The sequence below is a fragment of the Stegodyphus dumicola genome, chromosome 7, assembly GCF_044657685.1.
Source record: "Stegodyphus dumicola isolate Sdum_Otavi_A_Nest chromosome 7, ASM4465768v1".
In the NCBI taxonomy this organism is placed as follows: domain Eukaryota; kingdom Metazoa; phylum Arthropoda; class Arachnida; order Araneae; family Eresidae; genus Stegodyphus; species Stegodyphus dumicola.
In genome coordinates this window covers 10,911,400-10,925,629 of record NC_140774.1, presented here as the reverse complement: position 1 = coordinate 10,925,629, position 14,230 = coordinate 10,911,400, and the positions used below count along the sequence as shown (strand labels likewise).

The window sequence follows — 14,230 nt, the reverse complement described above, 5'->3', positions numbered from 1 at the left end:
TGTGCGAACAGCCTTTGTAGCGAGAATAGTGAAACTTTTCTTTGCCAGAAACTACTTAATGAGAATGGAATAATGTCATCTACATTTTCCTGCAACAGTAACTATATATTCGACTGAGATCTTTATATAATATACAGAGTGATTCTAAATTGTTTTCACGAATTAAAGGGGATGATAGTACTCATGCAGATAAGCAATAATTACCATAGAACATAGGGTATCATTCCCCTCTGAGAGGCAGAAAAGAGGTATATTAGAATTCCAACCCGAATTTACAAGTGTTGGTAAAGCGAATGAACGAGACAAAAATTTGTGCAGTCAGTTTAGTGAAAAGCTCACAAAACGGATAAAACCGAAAAATTGGCGTTCGAGTGTTAATTCGAGCTCAGACTTTGATGGAAAACACTCAAATGCTCATCTTTGGTTCGCAAGGTCTCATCCTCGCAAACGATTGCAACAAGTAATTATATAATAAAGGGCTGAATATTATCAACTAACTCCAAATTAAGGTAGGTTTGATACTATCAAGGGAGCAGTTTTTCCCCCTTCCCCATCTCTTATCCTGTCCTCCTGGACTTCCTGTGCTGTGCTCATTCTACTTGAAGCGCCTTTCTATGAGATACGAAGTTCTGACAGCTGGAATACAGCATGAAATTTTCATTCTAATTTCGGCATACAGCGGAAGTTGGAGTTAGTTGATAATATTGAGCCCTTGATTGGATAATTAACTTGCTGCAATCGTTTGCGAGGTTGAGACAACGACTTCATATCTCGTTGGGTTGAGACCTTGCCAACCAAAGATGTGCATTTGAGTGTTTTCCATCAAAGTCTGAGCTCGAATTAACACTCGAACGCCAAGTTTTAGGTTTTATCCGTTTTGCGCACTCTCTGTGAGTTTTTCACTAAACTGATTGCGCAACCTTTGGTTTCGTTCATTCGCTTTCCCAACACTGCTGTAAGTTCACGTTGGAATTCTAATATTCCTCTTTTCTGCCTCTCAGAGTGGAATGCGACTCTATATTCTATGGTAATTATTGCTCATCTGGATGAGTACTATCACCCCTCTTAATTTGTAAAAACCATTTAGAATCACCCTGTATATATCTTTATATAATATGGAGTTCATCATGTATTCTTTAGAAACAAATTCTTAGTAAATTATCTCTTTTCAATCAAACTTGGTCAATAATATGGTCCCTTTACTCCAGATTTCTAAAACCGAAATTTCTGTGGTGAATCGTTTTCAACCCAAGCAGGTGAGTGCAGTTTTATTTTCTATTCAGATGTCTGCCCATTAAATCTTTATAAAATATGGAGTTCATCATCTGTTCATCAGGAACAAATTCCTTGGAAATTATCTCTTTTCAATCAAAAAAATGTCATCATCATGGTCTTTACTCCAGAGTTCTGAAATCAAAATTTCTATGGTCGTGGTAAAGTTTCTTCAACCCAAGCAGATGACTGTATTTTTATCTTCTGTTCAGAAATCTTCCCATTAAATCTTCATAAAATATGGAGTTCTTTTTCTGTGCATATGGAACAAACTGCTTTTAAATTATCTCTTTCCAATAGAAAAAAAATTTCAACAACATGGTCTTTATTCCAGAATTCTGAAATCAAAATTTCTACGGCCATATCTATGATTTTCAAAATTTCAAAAATGTCTACGAGTTTCCAAAATTTCCACAGCCATTTTAATCAAAATTCTACGAGCATGTCTATCAAATTCTACGACCATGTCTAATTTCATTTTCTGAAATCAACCTTCCTTCGACCCAAGCAGATGATTGCAGTTTTACTTCGGATCACCAAATTTCATGTTTAGTTCAAATTTGTTTGGAAGAAATCAGAACTAATGTTTGCCATCTGAATCAAATCATTGCATGCAAAACTTCGACCTTCTATGCGTTTTACACTTAGTGCGTGAAGAACAAAACAAGAAGCAATTTAAATGGCATTGTAAATGGCCCTATTATTTTCCAAGCCGTTTACAGCAAACGTTTATTATTATTCTGAACTTAGGTTTCGAATCAATAATAGCAGTTGTTCCCTTTACCAAAACAAACAATAAATGTATAGAATGTTCTGACTAAATGCAGGCGATAATTAAAAAGGCAAGTTGAGGCGTTATAATAATAATTGAAAATTACCTTTGGAAAATCCATACAAAATAATTCAATTCTACAATTGTAAAAATAAGTCTAATGGAACTTATTAATGGAATTAGAATAATAACAAAAAGTGTTAATTATGTTAATATGTTTGTATAAATGAATGTGGTGAAGAGCGGCAATCAACTGTCGTCGTATTCCCCGTTAATACCTGCAAGGAAAATGTTTTTGAATTTGTCAAAAAATTAACTCACTTGTATAGACACAGTGTGTAATCAAATATTGTTATTAAAGTTTATAACACCATTCAATAAATAAAAATTATAAAAGATGTATTATGCAAGATATACGAATAAAATCCGATGGATCACATCAAAAAAATGTACAAAAAAAGAATCCACATGCGCGTTCATTTGCGAGCAGCGACGTATAGAAGACAATCTGTAACGTGTTTGAACATGTATGTGACCTAGGGACAGGCATTAGTAACACTCTGTCGTGCAAAAGTGTATCAGTGGCTGTGAAGAGAGCAGAGAATAAATGTAGGTTTCTGTTTGAAGTTTGGTAAATCTGCAAATGTAAGTCCTAGCATGCTTAAATAAGTTTACAGACCTGAGCCGTATGTCTCAAAGCGTATTTATGAGTGGTTTAAACGTTTTTGGGATATACGGTAGGCCTATGATATGTCGTATCGACGAAAACATTGAAAAGGGGAAGATTATTTTAACCAGAAACAGCAACAATGAATGCTAACGCGTACAAAGATGTTCTGGCAAATTTATTGCAAAAGACGTTGTGTACGTCCAGATCGCGCCGAAGCGGATTCCTGATTACTTCACCATGATAATGCCCTGACGCATTTAGCCTACGCCATGAAACAGTTCATTGCATGTAGAGGAGCTATACTTATCTTCCTCTGGCTGATTTCTTTCTATTCTCGTGACTGAAAAAGCCCTAAAAAACAACTGTTACGAGGGTTGCCCGCGCAATACCGAAACGAGCATTAATTCGAAGGAATATAGAACGTTTTTATCCTGATCAAATGAGAATTTTTTGTTTATTAACACATTCACTGAACTTCATCGTAGCCCTATGTATATAAAAGAAATCTTATCAAATTTTACTTTTTTGCTTTCTTAAAGCTTATGATTGATTTTTAATCCATCTCCAAATCATTATCAGACATCTGAGAAAATCAAACAAGCTTTGAAGGAAAACTTTCCAGAGGAGGACATTGAATTCATAGCAGAACCTGGTTGCTACTTCGCTGCATCTGCGATCACTCTGACAACAGCAATTATAGGGAAAAAAACCATGCGAAATAATTCATCGTCTAAAGGTAAGTTTAATGAAACTTTAATTAAAACAACAACACAAAAATATTAATTATGTTCATACATTTCTATGCACTGAATGTGCAAATATTTGCAGTTAACTGCGTTCCTATTATTCAACTGGTGTTCTCGAGTAAAGCACAAATCCCTAAAATTTAATTTTCAATCTTACAGATGATATTCAAAGACATTATTTCCTAAATGATGGCATTTACGGCTCATTTTTTCATGGCATTGAAGCTTACGATATTCGACCCGTACCATTATTGGTGAGTAAGTTAACAAAAATAAATTTTTCATATTTACTTTTCTTTCAGAATCAAAGTTTGCTTCTCATTTTATGTATTATATGCGCAGAAAGAAAGCTGAAATGAGAAGCAACAACATATCTTTCTTTCTTTTTTAATCAAATTAAACAAGGTAAATTAAAAAAAAAATCCCAACAGCGTGAATTTCGTTATGATGTTGAAAGAAACTTAAGATATTACGAATAAAAAGTAATGAAATAAAGGAGTGTGTTTGTAAATATATGAAAAACCAAAACATCCCACAGCAGAAGCCCTCCAAAATTGACCTCACTGAACCATATAGAAAGCTATGTATGTTTAGGACTTAAAGACATACTCTTTACCACTTACTTATTTAGATTTATTGCTATGTAAATTAAAATAAGCATAGGCCTTCTTTAAATCGAAACATTTTCATATAGTAAACATACAAGGAATTTGAAGGAAATTTTTGCTGAACCTCCAAAGAACAATTATGGTACTTTAACAGTATATGATAGAGCCAAAGTTTAATTTTGCATAAATTCAATATATTCAGCTTCAAAACGATTTCTACTTCTTTCCATAGTAGTTCTCAGTTCCATATTTGTAATATTCCACAGTTAAAAGTTAGTAATATTCTCAGTTTTATTGTACCGAAAATTTTCATTTGTTTCAATGCAACGTCTCGGTGAAAAGAAATTTGATGTGGAGAATTTATTAGAAGTTCAAAGAAAGATATTAATTAGACTGGCTCATAAGTAATGTCTTTTTCAGACAGGGCTAGTGTTTAAACATATTCTAATAGGCTGAAACAAGTGATTTTCCCCCGTTGTTTAAGTACCACTGAGCAAAGATAACTTCACTCAGATAAATTCTCTCTTGCAAGCACGCGTATACCAGTATGCTGCTTTAATAGTCCCTGATGGCGATTACGGAAGAGCACATCAGACATGTCATGTCTTATGAATATAGTATAAATAAGCAATAGAGCAGCGAATGCAGTAAACATTCCATAACAAGCATGCGCTCCTTATGCTGGACGTGGCAAAAGCCTTTGACCGCGTCTGGCATGAGGAGCTCATCTTTTATCAGTTTGGGACTTCCCAGAGAACTCATTCTTCTGATCTTCTCCTTTTTTGCAGAAACGCAAAACTTTTTCTTCGTCGCTCAAGGAAATGAAAAGTCCAATTCAAGACCTATCAGATGCAGCGTCCCACAAGGAAGTATTCTCAGTCCAGTGCTGTATCTTTTCTACATATTCTATGAAACACACCCTGGTTTGGACAATTATTCTCTGTTAGCATGTTATGCCGATGATACGGCGATGGCAATTAAATCTATCCAAGCAAATCACGCAATAGACAAAATGCAAAATTATCTCTATGCTGTAGAGATTGGTGCAGAAATTGGCGTGTAAAAATTAATGCTAGCAAGTCACAACTTTTAATCCTCAGCAAAACTAAGAAAAACATTGTTTTTAAAGATCTCTCCCTTTTCCAAGAAGTTGTTCCTTTGGTCACAAAAGCCAAATATTTAGTAGTTATTTTCAACCAAAGGCTCACATGGTCCAAGCACATTAAAAGTGTCAAGAGCAAAGCCATGAGCATAATGTGCAGATTTCTAACTGTCATTGGAAAATATTCAAATCTTAGCTTACGTACCAAAAGACATATTTATACCACATATAAATATGTGGTATAAATCTGTCCACATATAAATATGTGGTATAATATAGGCCAATACTATGTTATGCTGCTACTGCTTGGAACACGGTCACTCATACTCAGCTTCATCAATTGCAAGTAGTGCAAAACAAATTTCTGCGCATTATTACTGACTCACACTTTCTTATACGTAATGAACTTTTACATAGAAATTTAAAACGTGAGACTATTAAAGATTATATCAGAAGATCTAATGAAAAATTCTTCAACAAAGCTGTGCAATGTGACTTTGTTATTTACTCTCAAGTTTTTAATTATGAAATTCTCTTCGTAGATAGAAGCCTAAGACCACTTGCAGTTCACACCTTCATGGGAGGAGATGACAACTTTATCACTTAGCTCCTCAATTGGTAGCTGTTTATACTTCCAATGCATCTGATTTTGATTGAAGTTCTACTGTAGTTTGAATATTCTAATTCGAAATTGTTGTAACTGTTGTGGATTTTGCATTGTTGTAATGAAATTGTTGTGCTGTAACTAGGGTGTTGTAGTATTGCTGTAGCGGATAATAGTGTTGCATCGTTGTATTGAATTGTGTTGTATATAGTTGTTTTGATTGAGGTTGTTTTAAGAACTTGAAATTGTCATTGAAACCTTTGCTGTAGAGTATCTTCTCATATTGTTGTCATTGAATTTGCATTGTCTTGGATCCTTCGTGAAAGCTCTGATCGCTCGTCACGTTTTGCGAACTGTTGGATTGTCTTGCTTCTTTTGGTTCTCTTTTTCACCTTTTTCTCAGTTTTCTCATCTGAGATTTTCTCCATGTCCGGATTTCTTTATGTCATATGCCCTTGGGCTTTAATTCTGGAACCGGCAATGTTGCTCTTCGCAATAGCTCGGTCAATTATAGAGTCTAAGTCTAAGAATGCAGTAAAAATTGTGAAGGGAAGCATGGTAAAGGTGTTTTGACATATTCGCAAATAGCGCCAATGATGGTTCTATAGGTTTCGATAAGGCGACCTTAGCTTGAAAGATAGCAACCGCTGTGGGCAAATCTGTCTTTTTACTTTCTTGTGCGAAGTAAAGGAAGTATTGTAATCGCGAACAATATAGGGTTTCCGATTCCAACTGAAATACCCATTTCCACAGTTCCCGAATCCATTTTGACTATTTTTTGCGAGACATCCGTACGTACAGACAGAATAAAACATTCTTCATTCAAAATGGATTGCAAAATGGATTTCTTCGTGACGTCTCTTCTTATGTATATACGTATGTATCTTGCATTACTCAAAAACGATTAGCCAAAGCAAGTTCAAATTTTGTTTATGGGACTGCAATAACATCTAGTTCGGCTCCTCACTTTTATATTGCAATCGGTAATATCAAGTATACATATATATACCACCCACTTACCAGGATAAAATTTTATTTTATTTTCGTAATCGTTGGTGGTAGACATATACTTCCGATTGCAGAAATGTTTTAAATGAGGAAAATATTCATGATTTGTCAATTTCACATTTTGAAAAATTAATTTTGGGCAAAAAACGAAGTCTAACTTTTAATGCGGTCGCCCGGTTCCTATACTTACATTTCGGAAAGTTTTATACTCATTATGAAAAAATAAAAGGACTAGAAGTTTGACTCAAGTACCAAAAAAAAATTGACCGAGTTATTTAATTTTAAAGTTTGCTGATTTTTATGTCATTTTCAACTTGCCTTCAGGGCTCGATTCATTTAGAATAATTAGGGAAAATCTGAAAGGAATGAATTTAAATGAAGTACAACAAAAAATGTGTATAATTTAGTAGGAATACAAAGAAGTCATGAGATGTCCACATATATTTTTTTCAATAATCATGTGTTTTCTACACATCATTGAGTGACACACACATTGAATGCAAATATGAATTTTCTTCACATTATTACAATTGAAAGAAATCCATGTTTAAGTATTGAAGTGCTGACAAAAGAGGTTAATTCGTCATCAGGAACTGCGCATCTGTATTTGAAGGAACTTGGAAGCTTGTCTAAGCTTGGCAAAAGTATTCCATGTGAATTTATTGACGCTAATCGAAGAGAACCTGTGAGCATCTGCACTGCTTTTAATTCACGTAGCAAAAAAATTCCACCTTTTGCACTGTCTAGTGACTGGCGATGAAAAATCTGTAATGGTTCGAAGCTTACAAATTTCCATTGATTTAAAAGAATATAGTTCCCAACTTGAGGCACTTGAAACAGACTTTCAAAACGTTTCCTCTGATTACAGGTTGGAAAATTGTTACAAATTCAGATGAAAAATATACAGAGAATAAAAGAGCTGATGGTCACAATTTAGAGATGTGATAAAAAAGCTAAAAAAAGAAAAATGTTCGCAACATGATGTGTGGTAGAATGTGAAATATAAACGCGAAAATGCAATAGATGCAAAAAACATGGAAAATAGAAATTCGTTTTAAACATCGATTGGTCCGGCGAATTACTAAAATAGACTGTAAACTCTAAATTAAACAAACTATCGATAGTTAACAAACTAAACTATTATATTTCATCATTCTTATTTTACTCATTTGTGGAAGACACTCGGGCAATCACACGCCCTCCGCTTCGCCAGTGAAGCTTAAAAAAAGAATAACATTATTTTTGTTAACAGTAGTGATGGCAGCGTCATCTCACTTCAAAGGGATTTAACTCTCCTCCGGATAGAAATTACAAAATTTCAAGAAATTTTACAAAGTATTCTTAAATCAAAATTAATATACTTATAAACAACATAATACTATTATTATAATTACTGCAATTACGATACTGGAATAAAACACAATTTTTCTTTTACATATGCAAATATATAAGTTTAGTTTTCTATAGGAAGCATTGCGATCTTTGTCATCGCTCTTTTTAATTCTTCTGATTTTGTTATAATTTTAATAGTCCTTACTTCATTATCAGATCCATGATAGACTTAAAAAACTCGACCTAAAATCAATTTTCAAATTGGCAGATAGTCCTCTTTGACGAGTACCATAGTACTAGCAGAAATGTTGTCTTTCTCTACCATCCACTTGATTCTCCTTTGCAGAGTTCCTAAATAGTCATCCGACCATTCCTTCGAAATAATCTGAACAGCCTTTGTTGTTCTCTGTCACCGACTTAACCGATTTTCATTTACGTCTATTATCATTGGTTTCGGAATTACGTGTATCGATCTCCCAATTAAAAAATGGCCTGGGGTAACACTTCATTACAATCAGAATCATTGTAAGAGGTCTCGAATTTGGTATTCCCTCGACTTGTATGATTATTGTTGCAAACTCATCGTACGTAAAATGCAAGTTTCCTATTCTTCTCTTTAAGTGATGCTTTACGGACTTTACACCCTACGAAATGAGGGTACTTGGGAGGGATAAAGTTCCACTCTATTCCTTCGGAACTGAAATATGAGGCTAAAGTTTCGTCAAGAAAATTAATTGCATTGTAAAATTTCTTCAGTAGAGAATTAGCTCCTACAAAATTAGTGGCATTATGAGTGAATATTTTCGCACATTTGCCACGTCTGGCCATGAAACGCTTAAAAGACCACTCGGCATTCAAATCAGAAGGAAGCTCAGCATCCCATGGTAGCTTTTGTAGTAACATTTTTATTTTAACAGTGAATGTTGTGATCAGTCCAAGGGGATCATATATTTTCCCAGCCGTCTGGGGGATAAAGCGTTTGGTACTTTTCTTTCTTCTCGAAATTTCAGTCAAACAAGAAGTCTGTATACTCAAACTATCTTCCTGAATGTCCCATTGAATTCCTAATACTTTGAGTATCTTTTCATTTGAGCTTAGTGGATGAAAGTCAAAATGTTCTTCTTCCCATTTCTTAACTAAACGATTATCATTTGTCACACATTTTTGTAGATTCATCCCAGCTCTACGCATAATTTCCTTTGCTTCCCTTGAAATTTTTGCTTCCCTTGAACTTCTGATATATCATCTGCTCCTGAAACAAGATCATCAATATACATACATATATCAAGAGTTTGAAAGGTATCGGGATACATATTTCTATATTTTTGGATATGCAGCTTTATAGTTGCCGCCAACAAAAAGGGGCTGGAATTAAAACCAGGGAGTACACGCTTAAATTTATACACTTCTAACTGATCGTCAATATTCTGCAAAGGTATACCAATATTCTTTACAAATAAAAATCTAACTGCATCTCTATCTTTCTCAGCTAAAACGATCTGTAAAAATGTCTTTCCGACATCTCCTAAGATTGCAACTGTATTAGATCTAAATATATCAGCAAGTGAAATATAGTTTGATTGAAATTAAGGGACAGACTTCTTATTTCATGCGAGCTCGCATCAAATACAATACTCATTTTTGTAGTAAATCTCTCTTCTCTATAACCCACCGCATGCGGCATATAAAAAACTGGCTTGTGTACTGCTTTCGTAGTAACTAATACTCTTTCTGTTATCCTTTGATTAGGATACTCTTTTAAAGCTCCTCTGCCTTTTAAGTATAATGCTTTGTCATGCCGCGTTTTTCTCATCAGAATCTATTCTTTTTTTCTACGACACCAAAACTGTTGCTATATGTTCCCAATTTTTCTTTCATGGCAGGCTAAGAGCATAACGACCATAATTGAAATTAACAATTTTATTAAATATCTCTAATGCTTTATCTTCATCGTAAAAACTGGGATCATCTCTAATACCAATTGATTCCAAATCGAAAAACTTCTTCAACAAATCTTCAATGCTCCCGCTCACCAAACACCTAAACGCTAAGTTTTGCAACACTAAATTTGTATTGGGTACATAAATTTGCCCAGATCTTATCAGATCGAAAAATATTTGAGATCCAAGAAGCAACTGAATTTTACTCGGTTTGTGAAAGTCTGGATCAGCTAACATAACTCTTTGCGTACATCAATTTGTCTAGAAGGCATCAAGTGAGTAATTTTCAGAACTATTAAAATTATTTTTATTTTTTCCCTATTTAAAATAACCGCGCTCATTTTTTATTTCACCGTTATTGAAATCCAACATAAATATCCTACTGATATGTTTACATTACTTTTGCAAATGAAACGCTTCAGCTAATTCTGATGAACAAAGATGAATCATACTTCCACTGTCAAGCGAAGTGCTGGCTGAAAATATTTTCGGTTCGTTTCCCTTAATGTAAACAACCGTTGTCGATAGTAGAACTCTATTCACTCTATTACAATTTTTATTTACATTAGTAGCTATCGTAAAACATTCGTTATCCTTATTTATGAATGACTTCGCGTGAACGTTGAGTTTTGGTGTATCGTAGACTGGCTGGCATCTGACTTTTGACCCGATGGAGACGCGATTTCACAACTGATTTTATTTCGTGGAATCTAAACGTTTTCTCGCTTATAACACAATAAATTGTTCTTTTCCTGCATAGCCGACAAGAGTAATTTGAATGGCAATTTCCCATTCCATGATTTCCAAAACAGAAGAAACAGAAATTGTACTTTTTACATACTCATCTTTCAAACTGAATTTTTGAAATTTAGGACATTTAAATAATTTATGCTCAGCATTGCACAGTTTACAAATACATACACTTTTCTCTGTTATGCATCAAACCATTGAAGAAACCTTTGGTTGACTTCGTTTAGACATTACTGGAATTCTCCTCGCATGAATTCTAATAAATCTGTGATGCTGATATTTTTTCTTTCTTTAAATTTCTTTCCCATCATAACTTCGTATTCTGATCAAGTTTCTGGCTGAGAATAAAAGCAATGTAGTGGACGAAATCCCATCTAACTTTTGTTCTAAACATTCTAACGATATTACATCTTCACTTGTAACATAAATTAAATTTAGAATCGCTGGAGCTGACACGTTTGGAACAACGGGAATACTCATAAATCTTTTGAAATGTGCATACGCTTGTTCTCTAAGGCTTGAGTATCTTTCCTCAAGGAGAGACCATGCTAACTTATAATTAGTATCCGTTGTAGCTATCGTTTGGATTATTCTTTCAGTGCTGATTTCAAATATTGAAATTTTACAGCATCTGATAAATTTGGATTCTAATCAATACTCGCTTTAAAAATATTCCTGAAGGAAAGCCAAGAATGCATTTCTTCTGAAAATGTGGGTAACGAAATCTTATGTAAACGCACAACAGAATTTTTAGAAATTACCGTATTTGAATTAATAATAAAATAAAAAATATTATCAGATTCGTTTTGCGGATTGCTAAATTTAGTTTTTAACAATTCTACGTCCCTAACACTTAAGTCTGGCTCAGAAAGTTTCTTTTGCAGTTTCAATAAGATAATTTTTTTTAGTTCTCATTTTAGTGAGAACATCTTTCAATTTCGTAGCCATTTTCGCTACACTTATCAATAATGAATTATCACAGAAACTTAATTCAGAATTTACTAAATCCAACATCCATAATGAACAGAGTTTCAAGTGTTACCTACTCTTTTCTTTCAGCGTCTGGCTGTAATCCATAAACAGAAATTCTCCAGAAACAAAATGGCAAAATCCCTGTTGTTCAACTAGCTTATTTACTTAGCCGGTTTAGCTCCAGCTTGACGGACCACTAAGAATGGTCCAGCGAATTACTAAAATGGACTGTAAACTCTAAACTAACTAATTAACAAACTAAACTATTATATTTCATCATTTTTATTTTACTCATTTGTGGAAGACACTCCGGCAACCACACTTCACCATTGAAGCAAAATAAATAAATAAATAAATAAATTTGTTAACAGTAGCGGATGGCAGTGCCATCTCACTTTAAAGGGATTTAACACCGATATTTGTTCAAAAAAGCAACCATTTACAGCACGGTTTCTCAACCGGTGGTACGCAAGAGAAAAATAAATGGTACGCAAAGATGCAAAGCATTTTTAACTATTACATTCAAAAATTAAAACCCCAACATCCTGATTGATTTTTTTCTCTAACACTCGTAAATTTATGCCCTCTTAGCTTTGTTCAAGAGTGGTGGTGGTAGTAGTACTTTGTAGTGATGGTACTAAAGGTTTTCAATTTTTGTTTAGATGGTACGCGTTAGTCAAAAGGCTGAGGACTTTTAACTCAATTGTATAACTGACTTGAACTATAATGAATGTAGCCATATCTATAGAGCGACCAAGCACTCCTCGAAGTTTTGGTAAAATCACTCCTAAAGCTTCAAAAATGCATTTTCTAGAAACTTCCAGAATGTCGCCATTTCGACGACAGAATTGTCGCTAAGGCTTCTCGAGAGAATTTCTGCTCATGTTTTAATTGAGTTATAACAATTTGAATTTCGATGTAGAATTACAAGATTTAGAACATAATATACAAAATAAACATTTATAAATTAATTTGATTAACTCTTTGAAATCCAGACTCTTCGTTAACCTGTATCCTCAAAATACCAAACCGCCCGAAATAGTTTTCCAGTTTCACAGCAATTTCCTCCCCCTCCTCGTCCATTAACGCAGAAAATAGGTGTGAATATTTCGAATGATTTCCTTTGTACTTTCTAATAAAGTTTCCATTAGCCTTTGACCCCGTTCTTTATAAACCTTTTCCGAAGGTCAGACCAACAAGCCTTTCTGGCTTTGTTATCATCACGACTGAGGTTTTGTTTACTTCCGTTATTTTTATAGGAAGGAATAAATTGATTAAAAATAAATATAATCCTTAAACTCTTAAACTGCACTTTTATTTCTTTTTAAATCTTAAAAGCACACTGTACCAAAAAAGAATCAACTGCGAAATCTCACGAGCAACCAAAAGATAAGAAATCTCTTAGGACAAGCTGTCTGCAGTAAACTGATCAATGCATTTGGGGAAACTGAACCTGCTACTGCATACCTTAGGGGAAGGGAAGAAAACAAGATTGCAATCTCGGCCGTTTTCGGACGGTTCTGATTGTCTCAATGTAGCGCCGTGTGGGGCGGATTGGTCGTGAAAGAGTTAAAGAAAAAGTACATAATAAAATTTTTATGTCAAATGCACCGAATAAACAAACAAATATAAAAACCGCAGAACGTTATAAACATTCTTAAAAACTAAAATGTAATCAAATGAACACAAATATTAAAAAAAAATTCAAATATTTGTATTCAACAATTCTCTGTAGATATTTGCATTTTTAGAAGTAAATATTAATTAAGAATTTCCCAATAAAATTGTTGAGAAATGCTGCTTTAAACAGACATATGGATAGAAGAATGTGTAACGTGTATACGAGCCAGTTTCCCTTAGAAAGTCCTCCACGAAGGCATCCCTCCCCTTAGGCAGATAGCCCTAGTGTGCTTTGCCGTAATTAAATACACCACACCACCACCGCCACACCATGGATAAAAGAAAAGCATGTTCTAACATAATTTCACATTGTTTCAATGAAAGTCATAAAAATATTATTACAGTTTTAAATAATTTTCGAGGAAGGAATTAGCTTTGCTTGTTTAAAGTTCTAAGAAGAAGAAGAACTAAGAAGTTTTGCCACGAATAAAACATTCTTTTTTATGAATAATCCTTGCCTAGTTACGCGAATAAAAATTGTTGTCCGGATATAGGAAAAGGTGAGAAAAAATTAAGTATGTAAATAAATATTAAAATTCAATTTTAACAACCGGTTCGCTGAATTAAAAAAATTTCCGTAGCCGGTTCCCTGGAACTGGATAAATCCCTCCAATGATGAGACCCTGCGAAAACTTGAAGGGTTACCACATCCAACGATGCGTAAGGCTTGAAGAAACTAACTTCTCCATCTCTTATAACCAAAGCAAGGTTCTTTAATATACAGAGGGTTCGCACGAAACATGCTTCGCTGGAGTCATATCTCAGCTAGCCACA

At 34.2% G+C, this 14,230-nt stretch overlaps 1 protein-coding gene across 2 annotated transcripts in view; it reads left to right on the top strand.

Annotated features, from left to right (window-relative positions):
• LOC118186947 (ornithine decarboxylase-like) overlaps positions 1 to 14,230 on the top strand; it is an 87,623-nt gene that overhangs the window by 64,641 nt on the left and 8,752 nt on the right. Inside the window, exons 8-9 of one of the 2 annotated variants that reach the window (XM_085819870.1) lie at positions 3,294 to 3,450; positions 3,620 to 3,714. The exons of the other annotated variant lie outside the window; for it this stretch is intronic. Coding sequence (XP_085675996.1) covers positions 3,294 to 3,450; positions 3,620 to 3,714 — 252 coding nt within the window. The remainder of the gene's footprint in view (positions 1 to 3,293; positions 3,451 to 3,619; positions 3,715 to 14,230) is intronic. 2 annotated transcript variants of the gene reach the window in all.